The following is a 16,396-nucleotide window of genomic DNA, read 5'->3' on the forward strand; positions in this document are numbered from 1 at the left end:
TGACCTTGAATTTGACCTTGAAGTTTGACCTTGATGAAAATGGTTTTCGATGTGCGGCTAGAACTTTGCACGCACTACATTTTGATGCCAAAATTTTGAAAATCAGACAATATTTAGTGGCACTTTTTCAGTTCCCCGTCCTTTGACCTTGAATTTTACCTTGAAGGTCAAGGTTTAGGGGTGAATGGGTTCGATTTTCGTGATCCTCATGGTCCAATTAACCTTGGACGAGGTTTTGGCTAAAATCGGTGCTCGTCGCTGGAAAAGTCGCTGGCGACGTCGCCAACTTCACGGACATACACCGCAGATAAACACAGGCGACTCTCAGTCTTGATATAAGATGTAAAGGTGTAACAAGTTCATACGAGTATGAATCCACTTGTAATGAATCGAACAAGTCTGCTTGAGGGAGTGATTGTAGTGGTATACCACTAAAATCACTCAGACTTCGCTCCGAGTTGATTTTACACGGAGCGAAGCGAAGCTGCGAGGTGCGACACCCATGCGCCGTTTGTTGCAGCTAGCGTAGCTGGCCGACCGAGCTGGAGTAGATAAACATGCAGACAAGGCAGGCGCGTACTCAGGCAGTCTACTGGGGAGGACCATGTAGACTCCCATGCTATGTAGACCCCAGTCATGCCTCTGCACAGAGGCGGACGGTCGGTCGGCGCACTATCCGGACTCGTGCCCCACCCAGCTTTGCCTGACACCGTCCCTGTGACCTTGAGAGGCTCTCGCCGGCTCGCCGGCGCGTCCGGCCGCCGGCGGGCCGACTGGCGCGCAGTAGTGACGGACCGGCCCGGTGCAGTGGACAGCACAGAGCGGGGGTGTGCCTACGGGTTGCGGGATTGGGCTGTGCACTCGACTCCAATCATGGATCAGTGGTTGTCAGTCTGGCCCACGGCCGTCGTGGCGGTCGTGGGAGTGGCTTATGCTGCGCTGAGTGAGTTCGTGACCGTGGCGGACGTTGTAATCTTAGTGCTGGGCTACTGTTTGTCTCCCGTCTGCGTCGCCCGGCTCCTGCAGTCGGCCTATCTGCAGCGGCGCCAGGGACCCCGCGACGGGGCGCGAGCCGCCACCGAGGGTGCTGGCTGCACGTACTGGGCCGCTCTACTGCTGATCGGTTTCGCAGCGGTCACCTCTCTGGTGGTGTTGTTCGGAAGCCCGCGGACGGACTTCCTGGACGGGCTGAAGGAGCTGCTGCTGCTGGTGTTCACGGTGACAGCCATCTCAGTGCCGCTGGCTGCCGCGCTCGAGATCAGCAACACCTCCAAACCAGAGCTGGCGGACGCGCTTAGCGAAAAACAGATCAGTTTCAGCGAGGGTGCTGCCTGGATCTTCTTTCTTGGATATCTGGAAATTATTTTCGGAGAAAGTGGTAAACCGTTTGCTGCTCGGATGGATGACTACCTTTGTCACAATCTCATCAGAGAAGAAGATCGTGTTAACGCGTGCAGAGAGAAGATGTTCATTATCATCCCTATGACTCACAAAGCCCTTCTCAATGACCGGTGGTCGGATGTACCAGGCGTTCAGCGGGATTCGGAAAAGGTGTGTATCAAACTAGACTCCAGACGACGCACTACGCAGTGACGTAAAAGCGACTCAATAGTTTGTGTGTGTGGAGGGGAAGAGGGGCACAGGCACGGACATCGTGTCTTACAAATCACCGGGGCTCAGGCTAGGATGTCCGTGAAGTTAGCGTCAGCAACAGCAACGAATACAGCGTCGGATTCAGAATCGCTTAAAAAACACATATTAGGTCAATTGGGGGACGGGGAGCAAGAATATGACCTTTATTTGGCCCTAGCTCTTACCCCTTACCCCTTAAGCGGCCCTTAAAGGACGGGGCGCGTCAAAAGTGCCTCAAGGGTTCGTCTGATCGCCAAAATAAGGGTCGCAATCGATTCCTCGGGTCAATATCTAGCCGCAGCCTCGGGTTCCAGATGTGTGCAACTTACCCCTTACCCTTTAATCGGCCCTTAAAGGAAGGGGCGCGTCAAAAGTGCCTCAAGGGTTCGTCTGATCGCCAAAATAACGGTCGCAATCGATTCCCCGGGTCAATATCTAGCCGCAGCCTCGGGTTCCAGATGTGTGCAACTTACCCCTTACCCCTTAATCGGCCCTTAAAGTAAGGGGCGCGTCAAAAGTGCCTCAAGGGTTCGTCTGATCGCCAAAATAAGGGTAGCAATCGATTCCCCGGGTCAATATCTAGCCGCAGCCTCGGGTTCCAGATGTGTGCAACTTACCCCTTACCCCTTAATCGGCCCTTAAAGGAAGGAGCGCGTCAAAAGTGCCTCAAGGGTTCGTCTGATCGCCAAAGTAAGGGTAGCAATCGATTCCCCGGGTCAATATCTAGCCGCAGCCTCGGGTTCCAGATGTGTGCAACTTACCCCTTACCCCTTAATCGGCCCTTAAAGGACGGGGCGCGTCAAAAGTGCCTCAAGGGTTCGTCTGATCGCCAAAATAAGGGTCGCAATCGATTCCCCGGGTCAATATCTAGCCGCAGCCTCGGGTTCCAGATGTGTGCAACTTACCCCTTACCCCTTAATCGGCCCTTAAAGGAAGGGGCGCGTCAAAAGTGCCTCAAGGGTTCGTCTGATCGCCAAAATAAGGGTCGCAATCGATTCCCCGGGTCAATATCTAGCCGCAGCCTCGGGTTCCAGATGTGTGCAACTTACCCCTTACCCCTTAATCGGCCCTTAAAGGACGGGGCGCGTCAAAAGTGCCTCAAGGGTTCGTCTGATCGCCAAAATAAGGGTCGCAATCGATTCCTCGGGTCAATATCTAGCCGCAGCCTCGGGTTCCAGATGTGTGCAACTTACCCCTTACCCCTTAATCGGCCCTTAAAGGAAGGGGCGCGTCAAAAGTGCCTCAAGGGTTCTTCTGATCGCCAAAATAAGGGTCGCAATCGATTCCCCGGGTCAATATCTAGCCGCAGCCTCGGGTTCCAGATGTGTGCAACTTACCCCTTACCCCTTAATCGGCCCTTAAAGGAAGGGGCGCGTCAAAAGTGCCTCAAGGGTTCTTCTGATCGCCAAAATAAGGGTCGCAATCGATTCCCCGGGTCAATATCTAGCCGCAGCCTCGGGTTCCAGATGTGTGCAACTTACCCCTTACCCCTTAATCGGCCCTTAAAGGACGGGGCGCGTCAAAAGTGCCTCAAGGGTTCGTCTGATCGCCAAAATAAGGGTCGCAATCGATTCCTCGGGTCAATATCTAGCCGCAGCCTCGGGTTCCAGATGTGTGCAACTTACCCCTTACCCCTTAATCGGCCCTTAAAGAAAGGGGCGCGTCAAAAGTGCCTCAAGGGTTCGTCTGATCGCCAAAATAAGGGTCGCAATCGATTCCCCGGGTCAATATCTAGCCGCAGCCTCGGGTTCCAGATGTGTGCAACTTACCCCTTACCCCTTAATCGGCCCTTAAAGGACGGGGCGCGTCAAAAGTGCCTCAAGGGTTCGTCTGATCGCCAAAATAAGGGTCGCAATCGATTCCCCGGGTCAATATCTAGCCGCAGCCTCGGGTTCCAGATGTGTGCAACTTACCCCTTACCCCTTAATCGGCCCTTAAAGGACGGGGCGCGTCAAAAGTGCCTCAAGAGTTCGTCTGATCGCCAAAATAAGGGTCGCAATCGATTCCCCGGGTCAATATCTAGCCGTAGCCTCGGGTTCCAGATGTGTGCAACTTACCCCTTACCCCTTAATGGGCCCTTAAAGGAAGGGGCGCGTCAAAAGTGCCTCAAGGGTTCGTCTGATCGCCAAAATAAGGGTCGCAATCGATTCCCCGGGTCAATATCTAGCCGTAGCCTCGGGTTCCAGATGTGTGCAACTTACCCCTTACCCCTTAATCGGCCCTTAAAGGACGGGGCGCGTCAAAAGTGCCTCAAGGGTTCGTCTGATCGCCAAAATAAGGGTCGCAATCGATTCCTCGGGTCAATATCTAGCCGCAGCCTCGGGTTCCAGATGTGTGCAACTTACTCCTTACCCCTTAATCGGCCCTTAAAGGAAGGGGCGCGTCAAAAGTGCCTCAAGGGTTCATCTGATCGCCAAAATAAGGGTCGCAATCGATTTCCCGGGTCAATATCTAGCCGCAGCCTCGGGTTCCAGATGTGTGCAACTTACCCCTTACCCCTTAATCGACCCTTAAAGGAAGGGGCGCGTCAAAAGTGCCTCAAGGGTTCGTCTGATCGCCAAAATAAGGGTCGCAATCGATTCCCCGGGTCAATATCTAGCCGCAGCCTCGGGTTCCAGATGTGTAAGTTGCCCCTTCCTTTAAGGGCCGATTAAGGGGTAAGGGGTAAGTTGCACACATCTGGAACCCGAGGCTGCGGCTAGATATTGACCCGGGGAATCGATTGCGAACCTTATTTTGGCGATCAGACGAACCCTTGAGGGCGTTTTGACGCGCCTCGGCCTTTAAGGGCCGATTAAGGGGTAAGGGGTAAGTTGCACACATCTGGAACCCGAGGCTGCGGCTAGATATTGACCCGGGGAATCGATTGCGACACTTATTTTGGCGATCAGACGAACCCTTGAGGCTTTTTTGACGCGCCCCTTCCTTTAAGGGCCGATTAAGGGGTAAGGGGTAAGTTGCACACATCTGGAACCCGAGGCTGCGGCTAGATATTGACCCGGGGAATCGATTGCTATCCTTATTTTGGCGATCAGACGAACCCTTGAGGGCGTTTTGACGCGCCCCGTCCTTTAAGGGCCGATTAAGGGGTAAGGGGTAAGTTGCACACATCTGGAACCCGAGGCTGCGGCTAGATATTGACCCGGGGAATCGATTGCGACCCTTATTTTGGCGATCAGACGAACCCTTGAGGCACTTTTGACGCGCCCCTTCCTTTAAGGGCCGATTAAGGGGTAAGGGGTAAGTTGCACACATCTGGAACCCGAGGCTGCGGCTAGATATTGACCCGAGGAATCGATTGCGACCCTTATTTTGGCGATCAGACGAACCCTTGAGGCACTTTTGACGCGCCCCGTCCTTTAAGGGCCGCTTAAGGGGTAAGGGGTAAGAGCTAGGGCCAAATAAAGGTCTTATTCTTGCTCCCCGTCCCCCAATTGACATAACATGAGTTTTTTAAGCGATTCTGAATCCGACGCTGTATTCGTTGCTGTTGCTGACGCTAACTTCACGGACATGGGGCTAGGTCCGACTATGAAGGCGTTCTCAATTGCTTCTAAATCCTCGCCTCAACCCGGGATTTCCCGATGGGACGGTGGGCGACTAGCGCTGAATGAGCGGTGCTCACGCAGCCGGCCCGAGTTAGTTAGGCTACGTATATACTCGACTACGTAATGTATGTATATGTCGCAGCACAGACTTCTCTATATATGGAGAAGTCTGTGGTCGCAGGCATCAGGTGAAATCCGGCATTTCTTGAAATGTCCAGGCTTTACGTGGAAATATAGATATATACTCGACTACGTATATACTCGACTCTAACCAGTATCCCAAATTTTATCGATTTGGGTGGGAACTGACATCCAAAGGAAAATTATTTTGCACTCTAATTCCCTTTTTTTTAACCTCCATTTTTAGGGTTACCTAACTCTCGCTCGTATCAGTAGGTATCGGTGTTTTGCCAGCCGCGAACATATAGGGGGGGGGGGGGGGAAGTCCGTTGGACTCCCCTTGCTGTTTCACCCCTGATCGAGCTAGAGCTTCGCGGAAAAAACGAGCGTGTTGCCCGTGACGAGAGGAAGCCGATGATGATACCCGGTCCTAGGTCATTGGCTGACCTTCCAGGTCAGGTCAATGACCCAAAAGTCGGGAAAATCGGGACCTGCTAGAACGTCGTAAAGTGTGGCTGCGAAGGGGTTGTTCGGGGTGCTGGTCACGCATATTATGTTAGTTTTGATCACAGATGATGTCTTCATGTTTTAGGCCAGGTCGGGTCAGGTCAGGTCAGGTCAACCAGTAGGAGTTCTGCCGGGTATTCTTAGCAGGTGTCAACCACCTCTGACAGCTTCGTAACATGTTACGAAGGCACGAAAACTGCTTCGTAAATGTTCAAATGGTTGCTAAATTCGAATTAAGCTAAAAAACTAACCTAGGGAACAACATCATATCCAGACATGTGCATGGATCCGTGAGGCGGATCTATGATCTGAGTGGATCTCTCGACAAAACAGGGGGTTGGAGCTATGATCTAAGTGGATCTCTCGACAAAATTTAGGAGCTGGATCTATGATCTGAGTGGATCTCTCGACAAAACAGGGGGGTTGGATCTATGATCTAAGTGGATCTCTTGACAAAATTTTGGGGCTGGATCTATGATCTGTGTGGATCTCACGACAAGATGTAGCCAATGGTACCATTATCCTTAATCCTATACATGATTTTACATCATTCATTGCAATGGAATTGCGAATTGTCAATTGTCGACATTTTGTTGACCAGGTGCAATCATTGTTATCATCACGTTTGACTCTAAATCAACAATTAAATAAACAAACAGTAGGTATTTATAGATGTTGGGAAAGAAAACCTGAAATGTAAATAGGTCAGTTTTGCTCAAGATAATCCAGCAATCCACCAATTCTACCAGTTATGAGAAGACCAGTAATACCAGAAAACTGTGGGTAGTCATAAAACAGGCGCCACGCTTGTTTTTTTTTTGCGACCAAGTAGAGGTGCTATTCCCAGAGGTGCTTTGTAATCAAACCAAACCTAACCAAACCTGGCCTTACCTTACCTACAACCTAAAACCTATTCAGATCACATGTGTGAACGCTTGAATCTACGAAAAGACTGCAAACGCGCGGCTAAACCCCAAATATCGAGGCCTCTCATATAAGTTTAGCCAAATGCCATGTTTGATTCAATATATAGCATGGTGTCTTTTGTCCTGGGTCATGGGGCGTTTAGCCCCGGGAGTGGGGGAAATGCCTAATTTGCAATTGCTTCACAAAACTTTCTAGCTGATACCTAATGCAATTAAAGTGAATGGATTTCGGGGATGGAACTTAAAAGTAAAATATCCAAAGAATGCACTGACCACTAATTTGGCCACTCAGATGATGTGGGTCAAACGTTATTTAGCAAAATAAATGATGGGGCGTCTGGCCCCAGGCTACCCTTTGCCTGTGGTGCCCCCTCTTTTAGGGCCTGAGGACGCTACGCAGGCCCTATGATTGCGAACACTGCTCTCTGAATGCCCACATCGTCCTCCAAAGACCCATTACGATGTAAGTCGATAATTATTAATCGAGACCGATTTCTGAGGACTCGCACGTAGAACTTCGAAGGTTTGCGGCCCTCAGCGGTTTCCGAGGGACCTAGCCGGTCTGAGGGCCACAGATCGGACTCGGAGGGGCGCACGTGGGACCCAGATAACCCTTTATTGTCATCTGGGAGGCTACAATTATGCATACGCCTGAGAGTCTCGAGCTGGCTCTGAAAGTGCCAAAGCGGTGTCTGGGGAGGGAGGGATTGATTGATGCCTCATTGACCCCTTGATCTGTCAGCGCTTGTGAACGACTGTTGATTGATGATTGACGGCTCTTTTCACCATCTGCCCCCAGCCACTGGCCGAGGCTGCCAGGGTTGGTGTCCGCAAGTTCGGCCAGGTACACGTCTACCAGGTGAAGGACGGCGCCCACATGTACCGCGTGGCCATGGAGCCGGCCACTCCTCTGCGCTCCATCGGCCAGGCTGCCGAAGACCGGTCTTGCGAGAACTTTGACTGCGCCGACTACGAGGCCTTCGCCGAGCGCTTCCTGCTGACACTGAACGAGATTCTCAAGAACAAACCGGTGATCGGCAATCAGGTGGAGCTGGTCCCCATTAAGGACTTCAAGGAGCTGGGCAGTGCCGTGGCCGAGCATGTTCGCGAGCTGATGGCCGCCCGGCAGACGGACGATGAGTGCCCGGGAACCCCGGAGCCTGCCCCGGGGAGCCTGGAGCCTGCTCCGGGGAGCCTCGAGCCTGCCCCGGGGAGCCTGGAGCCTGCTCCGGAGCCTAGTGAAGCCGCCAGGCAACCCGAAGAATCGTCTGAGATGGACTCTGACTCCTGGCGATGAATGAGCTCGCCTCATGTCGGGGAGTGATCGCCCGTTGCTGGCCTGACTCAGACCTCACTCACGGAGGTTTCGTGTGCGAGAATAACGCGACGGCCAGTGAATGCGGTGACGGCGGCAGCGAACCCCCACTAGTCCGGCGTCTGCCGTGGGACTCTGGGAGGGATGACGCGGCGCTCGCGGCCCCGTTTCGTGGAACGGCCGGCCGCCGGCTGGGCTGGTGCAGTGCCAGCCCTAACGACGGCAGTGCGCTAGCGTCGACCGATTCGAACGAGTGCCGTGGTCGCCACGTGTAGCTCAGGACTCGTCTTGCCGTCGAGCGTGGCGATGGTCGCGGGCCTGGTCCTCTCTCGCTCGCCTGGTCAGTGCTCTTTCCAACAGTGCTGTGAAAAGCCACATCGGTGGAGTCCATACGCGACTTCAAATTGGGAGCTCATCGGCGTTTTATAGATAACGTGACTTTTGTCCGGCGGGAGAGTAGATTGTGGTGTTCAAGCTTATGTGGAATTGTGGTTGTTCACGGTTCACGTTAATTAAATAATGAGCAGCCGATATCCCTACGCTGTTCATTGTAACTTAATGGGTAAGATACTTGTTTTAATTTTGCCATGGAATCGATCGACTGTGAGCTACTAACACCGAATATGTTATGCCTGCAAATAAAATGAAGCTACGAGATCGAATTTCACATTCGCCCAATGTAGATACTTAAGAATCCTTACGATTCATCGCAATGTAGGTAATGTAGTATTAACCCTATCCGGCCGAGGGGGGAGGGGGATGGGTGCCTACCCCTCCCCCATAGTTTTTTTTTCGCGATAGCTCCGAATCCGTCTGCGATAGAGAGCTGAAACTGGGCATACTTGACCTTTGATTCAAGCCGTATCTCGTGACACCAACCGCATTTTCGGGTCAGGTCAGGTCACTGATCTATGACATAAGTAATCCTCTGCACGGTCCTCAGATGTCTTCGCAACTTCGCAACGCCCTCAGTGTCATAGCAACTTTCACAGGAAGATGAAACTTACAGGTTGAAGTATCCTCCAGAGATGTCACAATTTGTAAATCTCTGATTTTTCCTTGAGGTCAGGTTGGTCAAGTGACCTCACCATTTTAAGTCAATGGGGAAACTGAAAACTGCTATTTAAGCACCGGGAACGATCTCAGACTCTCAAGCACACGGGGTCGTGATTTCTCGCATTCCTTGCAAGGTCCGATGTTTCACTTTTGCATTGTTAACCTTGCATGACATTTATGACGTCACTTGGGTCATAATAAGTATTTGTTTTTGCCAATAAATCCCGACCAAATTGAGCTAGGGAGTCGGGAAAACCTTCAGAGGACTCCGGAAGACCTGTCTAATCAAATGATATGCGTTTTTACCTCTTTCGACCAGCTTCGTGACCTAATGGGGGGGGGGGAAGACCTGACTTTGACCCGAGGTTGACCCCAACACCTGAAGTTGACCTCACCCGAACAAAAAGTATACCATCCAATGCGCCTGAGCGATGCGAACACGATGATGCCAAAATCGCGGCTTTGCTACCGTTTTTACGAAGTTATTTATGAAAAACGGAACCCGCACCTTGGGTCACTGGGTCACTTGACCTGACCTCAGAGGTCATCGGTTGACCTGGGACCCTAAAATCGGGTACCAGTCACTGCGTCTCGTAGCGGCGAACACGCTCGTGTCTATGCGACACTCTAGAGTCTAGCTCCATCAGGGGCGAAACGGCGAGGGGGAACGTACCTACCACCCCCCTCGGCCGGCGCTTATGTAGAAAACCAGTAGGTCCGGCGAAGGTAGAACTCAAGAATGTAGATTGTAGGTATCTATGAAAACATCAGTTATTACGTACACCTTATGTTCAATAAAAAGAAATTGTTTTTATGAGCTCATAAATGAGCTCATAAAAACAATTTCATTTCAAAAAAACAATTTCAATAAAATCATGAGCTCATAATTTTATGAGGTGCTAGCACCAAAGTGGATGCAAGAAGAAAGCATGCGTTTTTTTAAGTATGCGTCTGTGCATGGGCGTGGGAACTGAGGGGGGGGGGGGAGGGGGCGCCTGCCCCCACAACTCTTTTTCTATCATTTAGGATTTATTTCGCAGAACATCCCATTCCAGTACATCGGCATAGTAAGAGCGGCGCCGGCCGCGACCGGCCGGCGGCGCTACGGCCGCGACGCCCCAGATCCGCCCACAAAACGACACTCTCACTCTCGGCACTCGCCCTCACACACTGTACTCGCCCTCACACACTCGTATGTATACCGTAAAGTGGCCCCACGCGCCCGCTCGGTCCGCGCCGTGCTCACCCTGAGAGGCGCGAGCTCGCGCGCGTGCCAGAAAACACTAGTTTAGTTTAGTTTAGTTTAGTTTATTGAGAGCATCATCAACGGGCATAGGAGGCCCAATTACAGATGAAGTCGAAGGTTAAAAATACACTTACATATGCCGACACACAGATAAATACACTTAAAAAAATCAAAACATAGCAGTACCTATACTTACGAACATGGGCAACTACATGAGACTTGAAAGACGCAGTGCTGCTCGTCCACACGTCTATCTCACGGTTGCAGTCCAAGAAGCCATTGCAGAGCTTTGGCATGCGACAGAAAGGACTGTTCATCACTGTGTTCACCCGTGCGTACGGTACATGGAAGAGAACCCTTTTTCGCAGGGGGCGATGCGGCACGGCCAGCGGGAAACACTCCAGCAGATACGATGAATTCACAGCATTACGGTGAACATTGCAGATGAACATAATATCATGCTGCTGACGCCGCACCTTGAGGGGGTGACATGTGATGGTATTTGAGCAGGGCATCGTACTCGAAAGACACGCCCTGGACACCACACCTGCCAGATAACCATATTAAAAACTTATGCTGTACACGCTCTATTCGAGTCATGTGCACCTCTGCGGCACCTCCCCATACCACACTGGCGTACTCAAGAATGGAGCGTACATTGGCGCAGTAGGCAGCCAGCACAGCCACTAGCGAAACACTTCATATCACACTTCATAGCAAACACCTCATTTCTACACGCCGAGATGAACGACCATATTATACAGGGTGTAACGAAATTATCCGGACATCTATTTTTTTATAGCGATTGTTGATGAATTAGCGATTGTAGGTCACAAGGGAGAACTGAGAGAAAACATTTAAGAACTACGGAAAGAAGAAGAAAGAAAGAAGAAAGAAGAACTGTGGAAAAGTATGATGCTTGGGAAAAGAGAAAAACACCATGGACAGTCGCGGCGATTCCAGATATTGGCGGCACGATGGCGTAAATTTCGCTGCTTAGCTTCACACGCGGTAGATGTAAAGTTAGGAGTTGGTCCCGCCAAACGGTTGCCAGAGCTTGCCGCTGAGAGACTGATCCGCTCGGGTAACAAACATGACAGTTGACACCAGGGTACATGTTGACACGCACCTCATTGCGGCCTATCCGAGTTCCGGTGTATTCTTCTTTTTTTTTTGTCCTGCAATTCGCAAACTGTCTCGTGTCGGGTGTATGTCGACATCGATGTTATAAGTAGCACAACTGCTTAGCAGATCGGCCCGTCGTTTGATGACCCGACCCCCGACTTTACTTTCTACCGGACCGGAAGCGGATCAGAGCATCGTGTCAGGGCTGCGTGACGTCAATGACGTCCGCCCGTCCGTCTCCGTTGTACGTCTCCTATGACGTCATTGACATGGCGCAACGATATGAGTCAGCGCGTCCGCCCGCTCGGCAGCTAGCAGCTCGTGTTTCCGCCGAGCCGGACCGGACGGCGGACCGCGCGGAGTAGCTCATGACTGCAGTGCATACAATGTAATGCACTTATTGGGAAATTAGTGGCATGACACCAGGCAGCGATGGTGACACGTGAGACGGAGTCGAGTGGAGCTGTATGGGAGCGAGGGAGGACGCGGCCGGCCTGGGGATGGGAGGGGGCCGGAGCGGAAGGAGGGCGGCGGGGAGAGGGGAGGGCAGTTTTACGAGGGACGGGCGCGGGAGACGGCATGACGGGAGAGGAGGACCAGTGCGAACAGTGACAGCGATGGCGGCGGACGGGAAACGGGAAAGGTCATCATTTCCCACCCGCCGTCCGTTTTGTCGACTACATCCTATTTCTCCTGTTGTCGTCTCGTTCCCCTTAGCGTGTGCGAGCGGTTATAGTAAGACGCTCACAAGGTGGATGAGCACACGCGACGGGAACATACGCCCTTTTTTAACAGTCAAAAGGTCAGAATCGGAAGCACAATGGAGCGAACGAGTGGAAAGTGCACTAATTAACGATAGGGTATCCTATCATGGACTTATCAGATAGTCAAGACTACAATAGGTATGTATAACTATCTACAGATATGGCCGTTCACGTTGGGTGCCTTTGTTTCATGTCAGTCAGTTTTTTTTTGTGATCAGACTCCCGACTTCTCGTAAACATATAATTGGGTATGGTATTCTTAGCTATCTATAGGCCAAAACATGGCGAAGAAAATCGAAGACGTGGTTATAAGATCTGCGATGTGACTTCGGTGCATCGGGGTAGGTTATAGGCATAAGGTATGGGCGTTATAGGATATGTATGCATTTATGTATTTACGTCAGCAGACACTCCACAACAGGGTGGCTATTATACGTGTCAATTGTCAGTGAAAAAAAAAATGGTTGGGAAAGTACACGACAAACGACAAACATCCGCCTAAACAACAGCACACGCAACACCAACACACGCACAATCACTCCAAATAAAATACATACGTGGACACTGACTCTCATCTACCTGCAAACTCAGATCTCACTACTCACTACTCACATGTCTTTTATACATAGAACAAGGAAGGATTCAACCACCCGAGCCTAGGACGCCGAGGGGTTTAGGAATGGGGGTCGTGGGAGACAAGGTTTACGATCAACGGTGTAATACAATAATACATGCACGCTTATTTTGGCTGCGCTCCAACCGTGTGTGAAATGTCGAGTGATCATGTCATCACCCTTGAGATTCGGCGTCCCGCGATTGGCCGTGGTTCCGAGGGCGCAGTCGCGCGGTGCCCGTATCGGCGTATCGGGCCTGTCGTCCGCGGCCGTTTGCTCGGCAGAGTGTGGAGGAGGGACCGCTCCGCCGCTCTACCCAGGCCCGGCGGAAGATTACGCTGGGTGGGGGCTCTGTGCAAGTGGGCTGGCGGAAGCTCTGTGCATGTGCAAGCTGGGACGAGCAGCTGGGGTAGTGTTGAATCTGAAGATGCCGACGCAAAATTTATGGATCGTCAGAGCTACGAGTGCGTCCTGCTTTCTACAGGCCGTGTTACGCTGCCGAAATTTTATTTGCATGTTTAAATTTTACATTTTTTTACATAAATTTACATGGCCAAAGAAAGCGGCGATCAGTTTTCTGACATGCCCAGGGGCGCGGGAACTACTTTCCGACTGGGGGGGGGGGGGGGGGCACACCATAATAGAGATCAACCTAGGGTACCCCCAAAGATTCCCGGATGAAAAGTCAAAACGTTAAAAGTAAACGGATAAAAAGTCAAAGGACATTAAGTCGACAGACAGAAAGTCAACATCCCAAGAAGTCAAAGGACAAAATGTCAAATGAACAAAAAGTCAACCTGCCAAAAAGTCAACACGCCAGAAGCCAACAAGCTAAAAGTCAACACGCAAGAAGTCAAAAGACATAATGTCAAAGAGACAAAAAGCCGACATGTCAAAAAGTCAACGCGCTAAAAGTCAACACGCTAAAAGTCAACACGCATAAAGTCAACACGCAAAATGTCAACGCGCAAAAAGTCAACACGCAAAAAGTCAAGACGCTAAAAGTCAACACGCCTAAAAGTCAACACGCTAAAAGTCAACACGCTAAAAGTCAACATTCCTAAAAGCAAACACGCTTAAAGTCAACACGCTAAAAGTCAACACGCCAAAAGTCAACACGCGAAAAGTCAACACACGAAAAGTCAACATACTAAAAGTCAACACGCTAAAAGTCAACACGCGAACGGTCAACATGCTAAAAGTCAACACGCGAAAAGTCAACTCACAAAAAGTCAACATACTAAAAGTCAACACGCTAAAAGTCAACACGCAAAAGGTCAACATGCTAAAAGTCAACACGCTAAAAGTCTGGTGCCGTTTCGCTAAAAGTCATGCTTACAAGTCAACACGCTAAAAGTCAACACGCAAAAAATCCAAAAACAAATAGTTAGCAGGTGCGCAGAAAGTCGATGCGCAAAAAGTAGTCAACAGCAAAAAGTAGTCCTTAACAGAAGTCGTTAACTAAACTAAGTCGGTACTAGCGGAAGGTGGGGTAAGACGGACCAGCTAAGGTTTGCGGCCATATATCTTGCTACACTGATATTGAACCTCATATTGTTTATAGTCTCCTGAGTGCTTAATCCTTCCTTTTTTGAAATGTGCAAAAACTGAATTTCAAATTTAGGAAGTTTAGGTGGTGGCTGCTCTTAAAGGGGGACATGTAAAAATCACCGACAAGAAAAAACGCGGGGCAAGACGGACCACCCAGCAGTGCCTGCTATCCGTTCATGTGTGTTACACTTCTGCTCTATACTCTTGTAAGAAGAAGTAACCAGAGTGGTAAAATAACAAAATGAGCCTTTATTCTTTACTCATGTGTGATGGAAGTGCAACTAAAAGCTAAGAACCTGTGTGTTGATTGTCGTTTGGCATGAATGCATGCTATAGTTCGTTTTTTTCAAAAGGACTCTGGCTCCAAGTTCATTATCGAAGCTCTCACGTGAGTTTCGGCAGCCTCAGCGTCTGGCCAAGAATTTCTTACCGAAAAAAATATTCGATTTCCAATTGTGCACGGTAAGTACCGGAAAATTGTGTCTGAAAAATTAACATACCATGATGACGTCACTGGTGGCAGCAGGCACCCAATGTCAGTACGATGAGACAAAGTGTCGGCGAATTTGGGGGAAACTTCGTTTTTCACTGTTGCCGAGGTTATAATCGAGTAAGCGGTTCCGTCCATGATAGTTATACGTTACATTGCAATACAAGTTCGACAGCATCACGTCACCGCTGTTCTCATATCTGGTTCCAAAACGCACGTATGGAAATTATCGGGAAGAAATCACATGTTAAAATTAGTCGACGTTCGTTTTCTCAGGTTCAGTTTTTGGTTTTTGGTCGTTTTGCTCGCTAAAACACGTGCTTATACGAAAAACATACCTACTTGGAGCCAGAGTCCTTTTGGAAAAAAACGAACTATAGTTGAGCACTTGCATGCATGGCTAACATGCAACAGACTCCTTCCTTAAAAAAGTAACTTTCTAAAACTTATGTCAATGTTTTAACATTTTATTTTTTCATATGCAGAGTAAAATGGACCACCATTAGGTGAGACGAACCACAGTGGTCTGTCTTGCCCCAAATCTAAATTCTGTCGTTATAATTATGATATGTTGAATCGCCCAGCATTGCGAAACCTCGCCTGTCCTTAAGTGTGACTTAAACATTGTTCTTCATAGTAAAATGCAAATAAATACTAATCATGCACGAAGGCGCCATCATTAACCCACGAGCCGCAGGGGGGGGGGGCTTAAAGTTGCCCCCCTTTACGTTTGGTGTATTATCTCCGAAACCGGATGAGATACGAAGCTAAAACTTGGCATAGCTTCAAATAAATACCTAGCCCATATTTGAGGAAAATTTGGTGGTTGTAGCACTTAAGATGACGTCACAGTGGCGTCATAAAGTTTTGTCGTTTTCCGATATGGAGCGTTTCCGATGTCGCTGACCATGAAACGCAATGGTAAATGATCTAAACAGTACCTGTTATCATCCTGAAACATCTAAGTACACTTTCAACTAGATCCTGACCAGTGATCGGCCCTATATATTTGGTCTCATATGTCGGATATATCGTGAGGAAACCCAGAGACGCAAATCTATAATTGGGCTTCTGACGTCACTGTGACGTCATTTCAAATGGGATCGACACCAAATTTGGACACAACCTCGGCTAGGTATTCAGGAATATGTGTGCAAAGTTTCGTTTTTCTATCTCTTTGCGTTGCGACGATATCGTCGGAGAAGTAAAGGGGGGGGCAACTACTCGTATATGCCCCCCCTTCCCAGCGGCTGGCGGGTGGCGTGGAGGCCCAGCGGTCGCCGGGTTAAATCACCCTTAGACCTCTTATATTAGATCGGTTTGACGAAAAACAACATTTTTCTCAATAACTCAAAATCTATGCATCCTGGCCCCATGAGCTCAAGGTGACCATTCGTACGAAGGAAAACAAAGGTAGTGAGTGCATAAAGCAGCAGATAACAGCAGCGGTTCAGCCGGGAAGGCTGGTGGTCCGCCTTGTCCCGCTGGGCCGTCTTACCCCA

General features: G+C 50.0%; 1 protein-coding gene across 1 annotated transcript; it reads left to right on the top strand.

Annotated features, from left to right (window-relative positions):
- The first annotated feature begins 305 nt into the window (after positions 1-305).
- LOC122370827 (stimulator of interferon genes protein-like) lies at positions 306-8,703 on the top strand. The gene is made up of 2 exons (XM_043346761.1): positions 306-1,551; positions 7,533-8,703. Exons 1-2 carry the CDS (start codon positions 637-639, stop codon positions 8,028-8,030), a joined length of 1,413 nt encoding a protein of 470 aa, XP_043202696.1. The 5' UTR covers positions 306-636; the 3' UTR covers positions 8,031-8,703.
- The last annotated feature ends 7,693 nt before the right edge of the window (positions 8,704-16,396 follow it).

The sequence above is a fragment of the Amphibalanus amphitrite genome, unplaced genomic scaffold (genome assembly GCF_019059575.1).
Source record: "Amphibalanus amphitrite isolate SeventyFive unplaced genomic scaffold, NRLGWU_Aamphi_draft 001171F_arrow, whole genome shotgun sequence".
Classification (NCBI taxonomy): Eukaryota; Metazoa; Arthropoda; class Thecostraca; order Balanomorpha; family Balanidae; genus Amphibalanus; species Amphibalanus amphitrite.